The 17257-nt window shown below is 35.7% G+C and overlaps 2 protein-coding genes across 3 annotated transcripts; one reads left to right on the plus strand and one right to left on the minus strand.

The window, feature by feature from the left end:
* The first annotated feature begins 1989 nt into the window (after positions 1-1989).
* On the plus strand, positions 1990-3554 carry LOC139825081 (uncharacterized). The gene is made up of 2 exons (XM_071797614.1): positions 1990-3394; positions 3514-3554. The coding sequence occupies exons 1-2, from the start codon at positions 1990-1992 to the stop codon at positions 3552-3554; spliced, it is 1446 nt and encodes a 481-aa protein (XP_071653715.1).
* A 3766-nt stretch (positions 3555-7320) lies between these two features.
* On the minus strand, positions 7321-8774 carry LOC139825079 (uncharacterized). 2 transcript variants are annotated; one of them, XM_071797611.1, is made up of 4 exons: positions 8460-8774; positions 8209-8361; positions 7760-7981; positions 7321-7603 (listed from the first exon to the last, which is right to left on the minus strand). In XM_071797611.1, exons 1-4 carry the CDS (start codon positions 8605-8607, stop codon positions 7551-7553), a joined length of 576 nt encoding a protein of 191 aa, XP_071653712.1. In that variant the 5' UTR covers positions 8608-8774; the 3' UTR covers positions 7321-7550. The 2 variants fall into 2 exon arrangements, with proteins under 2 accessions (XP_071653712.1, XP_071653713.1); XM_071797612.1 differs by having other exon boundaries at positions 7760-7921; positions 8460-8768.
* Positions 8775-17257: the final 8483 nt, after the last annotated feature.

A 17257-nucleotide genomic window follows, 5' to 3' on the forward strand; every position in this document is an offset into this window, starting at 1 on the left:
CGTTGGTGTGTTCCCTATGAGTCGGGATAGGTTTCGTCCGGAATAGCGGTACGCTGGATCATGGTGTAAAGAAAGTAAGGTGTGCTATTACGCAGGTTTTTGAACAGCCAATCAAATTTTGTTCCAGCGGCCGCCATTTTGTAGTGGCAAATTAAGGACGTTCACCGGTGGCAGTTGTGCTCAACTCAGACGCACGGAGTAATGATATGGTTGACAACTACTTCCGTGCGCAAAAGTCTGAAACTTGTCTAGCCGCGCAGCTTTACTCGATCTGGCAACACTGCTCTCGAGACAGGTGCATATTTATTTCGTGCCGCGTTTCATAGGTTAGAAAATCGTCAAAGAATAGGTACCATGTTGCACAATGATCGTTTAAAAAATGGTAGATTTGTTACAAACAAATTGGCAAAAAGGAATAGAAAAGCTGTGCAATGTATGTCTGAAGCCAAGAAAAAGTGCGTGGCGGAAATTGTCAAAGAGAGTGAAGTAGAAGACGGAGTCGGAAATGGCATACGCCTTGTACAACTAAAGGAATTAGGAAAAAATTTAAAATGTTTTGAATGCACACAAGTGCTAAATTTGGGAAATATGATAACCGAAAGGCGTATTGGGCTTCACTCCGTACTGACTGTTCTTTGTAAATCTTGTGATAAATCTACTATAGTACATACAGGAAAAATGATGGAAAACAACGTGTCTCACATAAACATGGCAGTTATACTGGGTTAGTATTTCTTTCTATGTATGTATTTTTGTATTGAAACTTATTTAATCACAGCAGTGCTATAGTGTTTAAAATATGTAGTGTTTAAAGTACAATGAACATGTACGTATTACTGAGAATAGTTTAACTGTAGTAGCATATAAAAATATAGCTAATACTTTCATAATACTGCACTATAATGCAAAGATTATGTAAATAATATTTTTGTGTGAACAAACATTGTTTAGTATAGTTGATGAAAATAAAACAAATTAGAGTATATATATTACAAAGATGAACAATTATGAGAGTGCAAACTTAATTCACTCCATTTTTCTGTTTTAGGTGCTGTCCATGCTGGTACAGGAAACACTGCTTTGAACAAGATTCTCGCTTGTAGCAATGTTCCTAATATTTTTAGTGATTTATATAAACGTTATGAAAAAATGGTCGGAGAGGCAATAGAAAAGGAAGCCAAAGCTAGTTGTAAGCGTGCAGCAATCCTAGAGAGGGATTTAGTTATTAAGAATATAGAAAAACTCAACGACGAATTGTAAGATTTATAGAAGCAAATTATGAAAACATCACATTCTTGCCATTATACTTTGTATATTCACACATCCAAACGCATACTTTATAAATAATTATTTATTATGATATAGCTATTTTATACAGTACAAAATTATAAATGATGAAAGAATAGATTTTTTTACTCCAAATTATTGTGAAATTGTCGAATTTGTTTATTTTTATGTATCTGGTACTTTGCTATTTTATTTTATATTTAATTTTAAGTTAATAGATAATAAGCTGCAAAACCTGTACTTTTACAATTTTTTTTTTCAATAAAATGATGATAAATATTAAAACAGCAATTCAAATAAATATCGATTTGATTTATCCTCTACGAAAGTATGCTAAAGTGTTGTTAAATATGTATTTTTTTCAGGCCGCAGGAAATTGTTTCAGACATATATCCTCATTACATTGATCTCAAGGTTTCACGTCTCTTAGAAAATCCAGCAGACCCTGAAGCGCCAAATGTGGTCTTTGATTCAGCTTTGGGTGAAATTATTAATATAATTGTTGGATTTGATACAGGATGGACAAAGCGCGGAACAGGACGAAGTTACGACAGCTTGAACAGTTATAGTTGCATTATTGGATTTTTGTCAGGAAAAATTCTTGACTATACTACAAGGAATCGTAAATGTAGGCTCTGTGATTTGGAACATAAGACTGAAGATCACGACTGCCGCAAAAATTTCGTCGGAAGTGCGAAAGCGATGGAAGCAAGCGCCGGAGTCCAGTTAATAAATCATAGCAATATCTTGAAAGAAGTTGGCTTGCAACCTAAAGTTATAATTGGCGACGAAGACAGTTCTATGATATCAGCTGTTCGAAAAGATAATCAAAACATGACGTATCATAAGATAGCGGATAAGAATCATTTAACCAAAAATTTTGGAAAAGAACTGTACAAAATGGCTGAGTCGCATAAGCAGCTGAATAGAAAAGGTGTGATAAACCACATAAAAAAATGTTTTAGCTATGCAGTATCTCAAAATAAGTGCAAAAGTGAGCAACTCGCAAAGAATTTAAAACAAATACCTGATCATTTATTTAATCGCCATGAAAATTGTGGTCCGTGGTGCAAACCAGAGAAAAAGCACAGCGTAACTTTGACTGATTCAGCTTTATATGAAGTATTAGTGAATTTTTTTTTGAAATATGCTCTGAATGCTCAGAAATTTTCAATTTCTGGATCTAGTCAAGCTAATGAAAGCTGGAATAATATAATAGCTCATAAGAATCATAAAAATGTATGTCTTTCTCTTAGTTCTGCCAGCGACATGAGAGTTGGAGATAGTGTTTGTGTGAAAAACGACGGTGAGAGCTGCATTTTAAATTATCAAGGAAATTTGACCTTAGGGCATGGAAAGTACACAGCTGAATATGCCATGAGAGCTGATCGCAAGAGATCAAAAAGAGCAGAGAGAGATGTTTTACAGTCAAGTAAATTACGCAGAATACAACGAAAGAACGAGAGAGAACTACTAAAGAAAACTAATGAAAAAGCAGAAGGCGTGCAGTATCAGTCAAATTGGGCTTTTAACGAGGTGATGAACCACATCGACAAAAGCTCTGAAAAAATATCAGAAGCTTCCACAAATATTGTGTATTTTGATTTGGAAACTACTGGTTTTGGCTGCAATGCCGACATTTTACAAATTGCTGCTCAAAAGGATGAAGAAAAATTTAATGTTTACATCAAGTCGTCAAAAGAAATATCTGCACAAGCTACTGAAACTACTGGTCTTCACAAAATAAATGGGAATTTGTATCTGCGTGATAAAATTCTTGAAACTACTGAAGTGACTGAAGCTCTGAAACTGTTTCAAGAGTATTTAGACTCATTATCAGAAAACCAAACTTGTTTATTAGTAGCACATAACGCAAATACTTTTGATATGCCTCGTTTATTACAAACAATTATGAATAATAACATGCTACAAAATTTCTCTGTAATAGCAGGATTTTCGGACACATATCCGGTATTCAAAAAACTTCTTCCTGATAGAAAAAATAATTTCACTTTATCATCACTGACCAAAGATTTTCTAGAACCAGACGATTCTGGACAGTTTCATGATGCTGTTTATGATGTCGCTATGTTACAAAAACTAGCACGTACGCTAAAAGCTGAAAGTGATTTGTATAAATCTAGTAAAACATTGTATGAATGCAATATCAAATTAGTAAATAATGCCAAAGTTAAGCATAATTTACAATTCTTGAGTGAATTGCAGAATATTGTTTCACCATTAATTTTAAAAAGATTAGCATTTAATGGTATTTCCTGTGATGCTTTATTGAAGATGTATAAGAATGAAGGTGAAGAAAATATTAAAAAATTATTTACTGAAGCTACAGAAAATGAAAAATTTAGAATTACAAAAGATAAAAAGATTTTTAAAAAAGTCATAGAATTTCTTAAAAGTAGTACACAGTCAATTGAAAAAACTGTGCCATAACATTTCTATTTAGCAATAAATTTTCTATTTAGCAATATTCCAAGAATATTGAATTATTTTTATACGATGAATAGAAGACATGTAAATTGTAATTGCTGTGATGTATTTGCGTTCTCTAAATCAGAATTTATGATTGTTACAATAAATAAAGATATATTATTTAATGCACATTCATAAAGAAAAAGATTACGCTTGATTTAAATAACGTTCCCCATAAGATCTTGACGTTCTCTACTTAACCTATATGTCGCAGCGGTAGCAACGTTGCCAAGTCTCGCAGTGATCTCTCCCTCTTCCTGCCTCCGAGCAGACGAAAATTATGTCCGATAGTGTTCTTTAGACGACTATTTCTCAAAAATAAATACCGCTTGCTATATCGAACTTTATTGTCACACGTTACTAATAATATGAGGCATCTTATACTATTTTTTTAAAAAAATTCTAAGAAAACTGTACTTATTATTCATTAAAATGTCCGTGTCGAGAGAGCTCAAAATAGGGATTTCGTGTTAAAAATCGGAACTTTGAAGCTGAATATCTCGAATTTTAGTACCGCAAGGGGCATTGAATAAAACGCCTACGTATAAAACGCGTTTAATTGAAAATATACTGAAAGTTTAAAAAAATTCCTAAGAAAACGATTTTGCCGGTGAACGTCCTTAAATTGACATATCACACTCATTTTTATACAATTTGCATAAAATTAATAAAAGGATAAAATAAAGGAAGAAAATAAAATGTACGTTCAATATGCATATATTATATAAAATTGTAATAAAAAAATTAAACATTTACATAAAGAAAATAATAATAAATTTAAAAAAATTTTTTGTAAGATGAACAAGTAACGAACGGAACATTTTATTACAAACGTATATATATTAAATATACATATACAATATGTATGGTCAAGTATAATAAAATAAATGAAACAATGAAAAACCAATAAACACAGTTATTTACTAATAATATAAAACGTGAATAAATATTAATATTTTTTGTTTGTCACTTTTTTCATTTTTTTCTGAGATTTTCTTTTATAATTTTCTGTATTTATTTTTTTATTAATTTCTCGCAGACGAATATAAGTTCGCGTTCTAATTAAACATAATAGTACCTCTAGAGGTATCGCTAAAGTTTGTTTGTTTTTCCTAACTTTTTCAGCAATTGTTTTGAAAATTCCGGATTCCTTACTGATAAATGAGCCATGAAATTCTTCAAACTCCGAATTCATTATTTTTGCCGCTTCAATCAATTCAATAGAAGAACTAATCATTCCTCCTTTTGAAATATGATTAATCCAGTCTTCATCAGATGTAACCAGTAGTTTTGTAGGAGTTCCTAAAAATGGGTATTTATTTCGGAACCTAGATGCTGTGTAACCGGCTATATATTTTAAGCCTTCATTCTGTATAACGTCGGATACATTTACAAAATCTTCAAATTCCTTTAAGCAATGGAGCTCTTGAGAGGTAGGGGAATAATTAAAACGGCTTACAATATCTGTCAGAAACACAATAATATTGACAACAGAAATTATGGTGACAATGATAATTTATTACTCAAAATATGTTTTATATGTTTAATTGTACTCATATAAATAGTAAAATTAAACATGTACAATGAACCTTTATATAGTTATTTATACGTTGTTCATATAGTAATTAAAATGTATATTTTTCTGATTTATTTATTATATTTTATTTACTTGTTTATTATATTTATTACATTTTTCAATTAAATACAAATTTTATTTATTATATGTTTCTATTTTTTAAAGTAACTCTTATATGTAATAATTTTAATTACTTATACAGAAACTAAACCACATCGATGACTTACCAATAAAATAATAAATATTACTACAATATTTATTTCAGTATATGAAGAAGTAAAAGTCATAGTAGTGTAAGTCTTTTTTCTATGACTTTTATCTGCTTTTACCTCTTTATATGTCATCATCATTTCAATGGCGCAACAATCCGGACCTAGGCCTCCCCCAAAGTCATGTGCTTGTGGTGCGCACACAGGTTGTACACAAGCACATGGGACCTACAGTTTAATGCCGAATCCGAACGGCAAGGTAGAAGAGGGTACCCCTTTATATGTAGTCAATATAATTAAAAGTTTCATAATAGCTTACCAATATCATCGTATTCAAAATCTTCTAAATCAACATCCTTATCTATTTTATTATATTCTTCAGTGTTATTGTATTCCTCCGAAATGTTGCAAATTTGCATTTCTTGAAGGGTTTCATAATGGAATTGATCATTATTTGCCACATCCTCTTCATTGCTGTTAGATAATTCATCAGACATACTAGTAAGGCAAGTTTCAGTGTCTGCCAAATTTTGCACAACAGTGTTGCTCCCTTCAGTAAAAACGTCTGTCGAATGCTTTCCTAATATGTACCATCGAAATCTGTATCTAAGATCGAGTGCTGTCGGTCTGTCATTACAAGCACCCATTGCTTGTATGTACGCAAATAAATTCTCTACTACATCTTGATTGAGGCGAGCAGTCATTATATATGTCACAGGACACTGAGTATTTTCCAACATCTTTTTTATATCATTATATAGGTTTTTCAATGACTCATTACTAATTAAAATTCCTTTTTGAAAAGGAAGTAAATGGGTTTTTTTCCCAACCCTCATATTTTTAACAAATAACGAAACTTTATCTAAGAGTTCGTTTTGTTTCTCAGCATTTATGCCATATGCATGCATTCCAGAATGTGAACCGAATTTATACGAAGAATTAAATAAGTCAAACCAGTCATTAAATAGTTTGATACATTTTGCGGTTTCAGACCATTCTAAACAATCCTCTATAAGTCCTTTCTTTCCACACCATTCTATAGCGGCAGCATTTGTATTCGAAAAAACCTGTGTTGCAAGTTTGACGTTTTGTCGCTGCGTTCCCTTTACGTCTAGATGAAATCGCGACAATTTATGTACAATTTTCAAATCGTTGCCATTAATTTGAATTAGCCTTTCTAGGCAGGCTTTACTTATGTAATAACCATTTATGTAAAATCCGGAGTCAAATAAATTGTTACGTAACAATTTAATTAAGTGCGGAACATCGATAAATACGTACACTTTTATTTCTCCATTGCATGGATGTAGAAAGTACGTTTTACCTTCCGCACTATCAATGCCCAGTTCGTTGAGTAACGTTTGATTCGTCGGTCTCAAGTCACTAGTTATCGCAACAACCGTGTAACCAATCTCATGTAACTTAGCAATTATAGTTGTTAATATATTTTTGGTCATGCTTTGGTCAAATTCGTAATAAACAGGTTGCTTCCATTTGGTAAACAAACCTCTAGCAACAGCAACTTGGCATTTTTCGTGCGGTCCGATGACTCTTTCCTCTCTCCGTTCAATTGCTGCTTGGTTGGATAGATGGATTTCATCGAAACATAACACGGTTATTTTGTCCATGTTAGTCATGTTCTGGCCTTTATGCTTCATAATGAGAAGAACATGTTCCAAAATACCATTGTTAACATTGAATGTAGCAACCCATCTACGAAGTGTCGACAATGCGGGGAGTGGTACATTGCGTGCTTTCTGTAAATATCTGTAAGCTTTTGGACTTACAGTGCGCAGGGATATTGCAGCAGCTATATCCTCTGCAGACCAATGGGTCTTTTTCTTATTCGGATTTAATAACAATTTAATTTGTCCGGGAGTAAATACTGAACTTAAAATTTCTCGCACCCTTATGTTTGAATTTACTTTTACGCGCTTTTGTTGTTTAAAAAGCTTCCTTTCTAAATATTTATTTCGGGCTAATAATCTTCAGCATTTTCTTTGTAAATCTCTGTTCTGTTTTAAAATTTTTCCTTTGACATCTAAAATTTCATATAAATCAATATAAAAACAATATTATACTAATGAAAATACAATACATTATTAGAATGTAAGTTACAAATGTACAACATATGAGGGATTATACTAAAAATGTAATATTAAAAAATCGGTTTTGTATATTTTGTCACAATTCTTACCGGTATCAAATAATTGGGAATATGAAGAATCATTAAACTGTTCTACAACATTCGATTGCCCTTCTGTGCAAGTTGACTGAAACGTTGGTGTTTCATCAGGTACTGAAATAATGGATTGCCCTTCTATACAAGTTGACTGAGCCGTTGGAGTTTCATCAGGTACTGAAATAATGGATTGCCCTTCTGTACAAGTTGACTGAGCCGTTGGAGTTTCATCAGGTACTAAAATAATATAAAGTATATAATATTTTACTATAATTAATACAACAAATAATTGTAATTAGATAAAAGAATAATTTTTATATTTAAAATGGATGCATAATTTATAACAATAAGATGCATAATTAAAACAATTAAAAAGAATACTTACAGATAATAAAAGAATAATCACATGTATTTTACGTACAAAGATTAGTACATTTAAAAGCATGCGAAAAATAAAGTATTACCTTGATTCAAAATTAATTCTAAGCATTCTGTTGGAATTGCATCTGTCCTTAGTTTTCTGGCCTTTTTGGGCGTGTGTCCTGCTCCCAGAACAGATTGCATCCATGAAGCCTCTTTGTATGCATTTGCATGAAAATGAAGCGAACAGATACGAGCTACACATATATGTACAAAATATTTATTATTTTTATTTATTTATTTATTATAGTATTAACAAATACATCAAAATAGAAAGTGTTTTTGTTTAACATACCATTTTTTACATTAATATTTTCATTTCCGCAGATAACTTTCCATTGCTCACTCATTACTGGATCTGCAGGAAATCTAAAAAATCTGAGATTTTCAGATCTCTTTTTCCCCGTATAACTTCGGCAACTTTTTACTGCACATGAAGGCATGTTAATATACTTTTTACTCGCGTAATTGCCGGGTACTGCAGCACAGACGTCTAAAATTAAGGTTAAGTGTCTTTCAACGTAAACATACGAATTTAAAAATGGAGGCGGTTGGTACAATGCGCAGAACGATACGAAAACGCGTCCTCGGTATGAGCACACCTTACTTTCTTTACACCATGCGCTGGATATTAGACGAAGTGACTGTCTCTCGCCGGAGCGTCGGTTTATATAGCGCTCGGCGCGGCGGGTTCGCTAGGAGCGGCCGATCGTCGCGCTGTGGTGGGGCGGCGCGACGCCGCGCTCGTCCTCGGTGCGGCTCGGCTTCCGTCGTCGTTCGTCGGGAAGCACCGGTGCCGCGCTTGGCCCGCGCACACGGTGTATTTGAATAAAATTAAAATTTGGGCGCACCGCGCCCTGGTCTTCGCCCGACTGATTGTCGGTCGGGCGGCATCCGGCGGTTGTTAGCCAGGAACGATGCTTGGCGCACGAGGTGCATCGTTACACGAAAGTCTCGGAGTCGAAGTGGCCGAGGTGGTGGCCGAGTCGTCAATGATTATTTTAGATGTCGACGGTGAGGCTGCTTCTTTTTTCAGTCTTTTCGAGCGTTTCGGGGTCGAGGTGGCCGAGTCGTCAATGATTATTTTAGATGTCGACGGTAAGGCTGCTTCTTTTTTCAGTCTTTTTGAGCGTTTCGGGGTCGAGGTTGCGGTCGAGTCGTCGACGTTTATCGTCATTGATAAGGCTGGCGGCGGCATCAGCCGTTGTGACGGTGGTGGTGGTGGTGGTGGTGGTGGTGACGGTGGTGATGGTGATGCACGGCCATTCGACTCTTTGTCGGATGAGAGGCTGATATGCGGCGCCACAGCAGCAGGAGAAGGAGGACGACGACTAACATTAGTGGCAGCGGTAGTGGATATTCCCGGAGAAGGTGGATATTTGAATTCGTCGGACGTGGCCAAGTATCGTTTTCTTATATTATCGACTCTACTTTGACGCCGCGGCTGAGATTCGTCTTCGTCGTCTCTCTCGTCATGGGCGTTCTTCGTCGTCAGTGGCACGACGGACAATTCGGTTGCCGCTTGTTTTCGCGTGGAGCGTTTCCTCCGGGTCGACGAGGGAGTTGAGTCGTGAATTTCGATTATCGTCGATAGTTGCGGCGATGGTGGCGGTGGTGACGGTGGTGCCACAGCAGCAGCAGCAGCAGGACGATGCTGAGATTCGTCGTTGTCTGTCTCGTCATAGCTGCTTAATCGCGGTGGAGTTTGCGCATCCCTAATCGTAACCGCTTCTTCCTCGTCATCCGAAATGCTTATAATTGACATACGGTCTTCCTCTTCGTCATTCGAAACAATTAGAGGCGACATATGGTATTCCTTCTCAACGTCGGACGTGACGACTACGTCGTCGGTGACGCGGACATTGACCGGCGGCGCCGGCGGCGGCGGTGTAGCAACGCGGTGTTTCGATTTCGTTTCGGACTTAGTTTCCGGCGTAACGGGAGGCGTTTTCCGCGATTTTTCATTAACGTTACGGCCTTTTGCACCATTAGATGCTTTACACGTGCGGATCGCGGATAATGTGATTTAGAAACAAAAGGGTCGGCTGGAATGGCCAATATCGATACGATTTCCGGCAATTGTTCCCGCGCCGTTTCGGGATACACGTCTATCGCGTCTACGTTGGTTGGAAAAGACGGCGGCGGAGGAGGATCCCGGTCACTCGCCGTCGTCGATGTCGAGGGAACGTCGTCGACGAGCGCCTGCGTCTCGCCGATAACGCAAACCTCCGGGGGGGGGGGTCAGGGGGTATTCAGTGTCGGAAATTTTTCGCGCAATCGTAGCTCGCGTGTGTCCACAAAAGCGTTCGACACAAAAGTGTTGGAAGCATTATTAACGAGTCACTCGATCCGCGTACGACGTTGGTAACGACTGCAGCAAGTCTGCAAAAAGAAATAATTTTAACAAAGTTAAATTTGTACATGTTAAACATGAAATTTTGGAAATAAATTATGTGACGCTGATCAAAGGTCACAATAGGTAAGATTCACAATAATGGACCGTTACTTGATTTATTTCTACTAAATTTACTAGTCTGCAAAGAAGAAATTTATTTTGACGAAGAATTGGTATTTTTGGAATAATAAAACATTAATTTTTGACTCCAAGTGGGTGTACATTAATTTGTATCAATCATATATCAATCCTGTAAAATAACTTTATTTATTTTAACAAAATGTACCAGTGTGTAAAAAGAAATATTTATTTCAACGAAGAATTTGTACTTTTTGGAAGAATAAAACCTTGATTCTTGACTCCAAGTGGGTGTACATTATTTTGTACCAATCAGATATCAATCCTGTACAGTAACTTTATTTTTTTCAACGAAATGTACCAGTGTATAAAAAGAAATATTTATTTCAACGATGAGTTTGTACTTTTTGGAAGAATAAAACCATAATTCTTGACTCCAAGTGGGTGTACATTAATTACTCTATCAAGCATATATCAATCCTGTAAAGTAACTTTATTTATTTCCGTTAGAATCCGTTTTCTAAAATAGATAACAACAAATGGTTTGTCAATATTAGCACTAAAGTCATTCCGGATTCAGTAAAAAATATTCTATGTCTCGGTGACAAATTTGGATTACCTATTAGTAATTTAAATAAAAAAAATCGGCTAAATTCTGTGTTGGAGGTAATAAAAAACGTGGAATATTATAATTTTAAGTTTCCGGTAAACTGCCTTAATGGAATTCGCAATAGTGTATCCAACACTCTATCGACCTTTCTTAACAATAGCAAACATTTAAATCACATAGACAGGTACGTTCTCAATGGTTTTCAGATGTGCAAGAGGTTCCTAATTGACAATGATGATGTCCTTGTCACGAAAGCGGACAAAGGTCAGAGCACAGTTGTTATGGACAAAAGTGATTACATTAACCGGATGACAGAATTACTCAACGACCAATCCACTTATAAAAAACTGAATAAAGATCCGATTACGAAAATAACTTCTAAACTAAATTAATTAGTTAAGTCCTGGCGTGACAACGATATCATCGACCAGAATTTATATAAACGACTAAATTGTACTAACGGCAATCTCCCAAGGTGTTACGGGCTACCAAAGGTCCACAAAGTAGGATTTCCTCTGCGTATTATTGTCTCCTCAATAGGAAGTCCATTATATAACGTTGCAAGTTTCTTACATGAAACCATACACGAATCTGTTAAAAAACCGAACTCTCACGTCAAGGACGGCTGGTCCCTTGTTGATGAGATTAAAAATGTTAGTATCGGCCAAGACGAGATTCTTATATCTTTAAATGTTACAGCTCTTTTTACTAACATTCCTAAAGAACTTGTAATTATGGGGATTGAAAAACGGTGGAATGACATATCTAAAAATACTAAAATGAATTTAACACAATTTTTACACGCCGTTGAACTCGTTTTGGGATCTACTAGTTTTTATTTTAATGGACAAGCGTACGAACAGATTTTTGGTAGCCCGATGGGATCTCCGTTGTCTCCGTGTTTAGCCGACATCGTAATGGACGATTTAGAGACGCACTGTCTTGCTTCTCTTGATTTTGTTGTTCCGTTCTTCCGCAGATATGTGGATGATATTTTCGCAATAATACCACGCTCAAAAATTGATGTGATCCTCGATGCGTTTAACGGCTATCACCCCAGATTACAGTTTACACACGAAAAAGAAATCAACGGCTCCATCTCCTTCTTAGATACAACAGTGATCAGAGATAATGATAAACTCATCACTAATTGGTATAGGAAACCTACATTCTTGGGTAGATACACCAACTTTTTTTCTAGCCACCCCTTTAAATATAAATTAAACACGATTAGCTTGGTCGATCATGCTATTTTACTGGCGGACGAGCGATTTCATTGTGAAAATTTAAAAACGGTTAAAGAAATTTTACTAACTAACTGTTTTCCGATTGATATAATTGAAAAACAAATAAAAAATAGGTTATTTGTACTAAAAAATCGCAAAGACTCCACCGTACCAAGCGATGATACGGGTGATAGTACGTTTGATGCATCGAGATGCATTGTCTTACCGTACATTAAAGGCGTAAGCGAGGATATAGGTCGGCTTGTTAACAAAACCGGTCTTCGTGTTTTACATACGATTCCAAAAAAATTGGACAGCATTGTCAGGAGGGGCAAGAATAAACTTTCTGTCGCCAAAAGCACTGAAGTCGTATACAAAGTAAATTGTAATGACTGCAACGCATTTTATATTGGATAGACGAAACGCCATTTAGAAACCAGGATCAAAGAACACAGGAGTGATATTACTAAACACAATAGTAATCACTCGGTAGTTAGCAAACACCGCGTATCGCTAGGACATGATTTTAAGTGGACAGAGCCTGAGATTCTACATAAAGAAAAGAACATGAAAAAGAGAGAAATCGCGGAAATGTTTTATATTAAGAAATTCAACGAAAACATAAATTTACAAAGAGACACTGAGAATCTCAATCCGATTTATGATAGGCTGATCTCGTTTACTTGAAATCGATCCTATTGGTTATTCCAACAACCAATAATATTTCAACAATCTGTCACGATTTCTTTGTTTTTGGGTCAAACGCGTCAGTCGGTCGATCGCTTCCTTGCGAACATGTCACGTTCGGCTATAGTTGACTTTTATATATCTTATCACTCGACACACAAGACATGTAAGAAGTTTATTAATTTATTATTTATTATTTTTAATTTTTTGCATTTTATCAATTTACTTTTATCATTATACAACTGACTACTGTACATTTTATTATTGGATACATAAGTTATGTAACGAGTTTTAACTTTTATTTTTGTATTTTACATTTTATCACTACTAACATGCACTATTTTTAGCTTTATGATTTTTCTGGAACAACTTCATATTACGGATGTCTTGTGATGTTTTACGACGAGTCTTATAGATGATTTAGGTATGATTAATTTATTTAAGCTTTGTATTCTTGTAATTTGTTACTTTCTGAAATTGCGTTACGTTATTACAGTCACTTGATAAGGGCCCAAACCAAGGGCCGAAACGTCGTGCGAAATTTGATGTACAAAACTTGGCCAGTTAAGTCGAGAAACTGAAATATATTTATTTATTTCAACTAAATGTACCAGTGTGTAAACAGAAATATTTATTTCTACGAAGAATTTGTATTTTTTGTAAGAATAAAACCTTAATTCTTGACTCCAAGTGGGTGTACGTTAATTTGTATCGTTGAAATATCAATTTTGTAAAGCAATCTGATTTATTTCAACTAAATTTACCGGTGTGTAAAAAGAAATATTTATTTCAACGAATAATTTTTACTTTTGGATGAATAAAACCTTAATTCTTGACTCTAAGTGGGTGTACATTAATTTGTATCGTTGAAATATTAATCTGATAAGCAATCTGATTTATTTCAACTAAATTTACCAGTGTGTAAAAAGAAATATTTATTTTGACGAAGAATTTGTAGTTTTGCAATTTAAACATAACATTTTGGCAAAAAAGTGAGTATACATTATTTTTTATCATTCCTATAGCAATCCTGTAAAGTAACATGATTTATTTAAACTACATTTACCAGTCTGTAAAAAATATTTATTTCAACAAAGTTAAATTTGTAGAAGTTAAACATGACATTTTGATAATAAATTATGTGACGCTGACCAAAGGACACAATGAGTAAGATTCACAATAATGGACCGTTTAAACGTTGCTCGGGGGGCGGTAGAACCTTACCCGAATTTGCGAAAGAGCGAACTCGAAGGACCAGGGGAGGTGTGTAAAGACTCCCCAAAGCGAGATATTTAAGCGAAATAGTAAAGCGAAATGCGACTCACCATTCGGAGTACCGACGGCTCCTGGAGGATCCGTCCTTCCTTTAAGCTCGGGGAGCCGCACGTGCAGTCGAGGCCGTTAAGCAAGGCGGCAAGACAGGCGAGACAAGGCAGCAAGCAAGCAGGCAGATATAGCAGGCGAGGCAGTTCAAGTCAAGCAAATAGGCAGCAAGCAAGGCACACAGAGAAAGCCGGCGATCGCACTAGCAGGCAGCTAAATCAATCTCTCGGGCTCCGAATTATAAAAGCGAGAGTGCTCCGAGACGTCAAACGTTGAGACGGTTCGATGATGAGTGTCTCGTGCTCGCGGCGCTGGAAAAGTGTCGCGAGCGAGTACTTGTTCTTCAGGCGGGTGCCCTCGTGGGGTGAGCGAGGGCAGCACCGATTGGTGAGTCGCGCAAATATCGATTCCGCGTCGATCGCGATCCGCCGACGTTTCGCGTGAGTCACCGAAATACTTAAATACTAGGTATGCGAAAGACTACTATGTACAACGAATGCGAACGGGACTAACTAACGATTATAATACATGCATCTATATACAGTTTGGTGAGCGCCAAACAAACGTTACGGATACAGGTTGGGTCAGATTAATAATTTGGGAGGATGGAGATTCCTTAATCCAATTTCTACCTTTCTGATATATTTTTTACAAATTAATCAGTTTTTTTTTAATTATCACCGTTTTTAAACATTTCTTTTACATTAGTTCGTTCCTTAATCAATTTCTATCGTTTTTAAACATTTCTTATAAATTGTATCAAGTTCCTATACATTATTCCGTACGTCAGGTTAGGCTAGGATGTTAGGATTGCCCTATTTTCAATTTCTACCGTTTTATAATATTCTTACATTATTTCGTCACTTTTTACAAACGTTATCGTTTTTGGTGTATTTACAATTATTACAAGTTTCCATTAACAATCGAACATGAAAATTATTGCAAGTTAATTTTTATAATTCCTACCGTTTTGAAACTTGTACCGTTTTGAAACATTTTAAAAATATTATCCCAAGTCCCTTTTTACAATTTATACTATTTCAGTACTATCCTTTCAAATTATTCTGTCCTTTTTACAATTTTTATCGTTTCAACACTATTTTTTCAAATTATTACCCGTCTTTATTCATCATTCAAGATACAAATTGTTCATTTGTAAAATTCCTACCGTTTCGAAATCCTTAATCTCTATTCATATTTATAAAGTAGACCCCTCGTAAAGGTATACATTAACTGAATTTCAGTACTATTGTGGGACAGTAGATCGCAATGTATTATTCTACAGATTCTTATCTATTCTTCCAGTCACTAATTCGGGATTGCGGTCGGAGTTTCCGGAGATTCGCGGCTGCCGACATTGCTCGTCGTTCTGTCGTGGAAAAAACTCAATGGTGTACGCGTACGTAGGCGACTCTTTTTTGGTTGTCCCTGCTGCTGTCCGCGTTTGTTTTGCTGAAACAAAATAGCGCAAACAATCATTTTAGTAACAAAGCCATGCGATCCAAGCCTAGGTCTTTTGGCAGCTTCATATTGGTTGCTGTATGCAGTATGCATATATACTATATACACTGGGCAACAAAATTATCGCAACAAAAATTTTCGTCAAAAATTTGCCCAACTTCAAATAAGCACAACTCCGCGAAAAATTGTCACATCTGAAAGTTTTTTTTTTCATTTTAAAGGGTGAAGTCTGTACTTTAAGGAACCATTGTTCGATTTTGAATTTAGCCTCTCCCCCTCCCGCCGTTCTTCCAAAAGTAAGGACGTGTTTTTTCTCCGAAAAATTGCATACTTTGACACATTCTACGGAGTAGAATGAATTTTTTTCGTAACTATCATAGCAACCATCGTAAAATATAGACTTTTCCCTGCAAATTAAAAAAAAAAAATAAGGCCGTACGATTTTTTTTCGCCGAGTTATGGCTTATCAAAGTTACCTATGCATTTTTGTGCATTCAATCACCGCCAACATTAGCATTACCCGATGGACACTACGGGGAGGTTGCTGGTCGGATTTTGCCCATCGTGTGTGTGCGTGCGTGCGTGCGTGCGTCGTGTTAGCAGAGATTTGCACAAACTAATTTTTATTCAAACGAGGCATTGTTACGATTTTGTCTTTTGTTTTCCGAATGAGCAATACAATACAGTGACTACAATACTGTGAAGTTTTGTAATACTGAAGTAAGTAACTTCACAGTACATTACTTCTCTAAGTAACTTCACAGTATTGCAATCACTGTATTGTATCGTTCATTCGGAAAACAAAAGACAAAATCGTAACAATGCCTCGTTTGAATAAAAATTAGTTTGTGCAAATCTCTGCTAACACGACGCACGCACACACACGATGGGCAAAATCCGACCAGCAACCTCCCCGTAGTGTCCATCGGGTAATGCTAATGTTGGCGGTGATTGAATGCACAAAAATGCATAGGTAACTTTGATAAGCCATAACTCGGCGAAAAAAAATCGTACGGACTTATTTTTTTTTTTAATTTGCAGGGAAAAGTTTATATTTTACGATGGTTGCTATGATAGTTACGAAAAAAATTCATTCTACTCCGTAGAATGTGTCAAAGTATGCAATTTTTCGGAGAAAAAACACGTCCTTACTTTTAGAAGAACGGCGGGAGGGGGAGAGGCTAAATTCAAAATCGAACAATGGTTCCTTAAAGTACAGACTTTACCCTTTAAAATGAAAAAAAAAAAAAAACTTTCAGATATGACAATTTTTCGCGGAGTTGTGCTTATTTGAAGTTGGACAAAGTTTTGAT

The sequence above is a fragment of the Temnothorax longispinosus genome, unplaced genomic scaffold, assembly GCF_030848805.1.
Source record: "Temnothorax longispinosus isolate EJ_2023e unplaced genomic scaffold, Tlon_JGU_v1 HiC_scaffold_89, whole genome shotgun sequence".
Taxonomy (NCBI): Eukaryota; Metazoa; Arthropoda; class Insecta; order Hymenoptera; family Formicidae; genus Temnothorax; species Temnothorax longispinosus.

Excerpts from the sequence above, each read along its gene's own strand:
- LOC139825081 (XM_071797614.1), top strand. The coding sequence starts at position 1,990 with ATGGAAGCAAGCGCCGGAGTCCAGTTAATAAATCATAGCAATATCTTG. Across the intron at positions 3,395-3,513 it reads TATGTTACAAAAACTAGCAC|AATATTGTTTCACCATTAAT; the intron begins GTACGCTAAAAG and ends AGTGAATTGCAG.
- LOC139825079 (XM_071797611.1), bottom strand. The coding sequence starts at position 8,607 with ATGCCTTCATGTGCAGTAAAAAGTTGCCGAAGTTATACGGGGAAAAAG. Across the intron at positions 8,362-8,459 it reads AAATATTAATGTAAAAAATG|CTCGTATCTGTTCGCTTCAT; the intron begins GTATGTTAAACA and ends ATATATGTGTAG. Across the intron at positions 7,982-8,208 it reads AGAATTAATTTTGAATCAAG|TACCTGATGAAACTCCAACG; the intron begins GTAATACTTTAT and ends ATATTATTTTAG.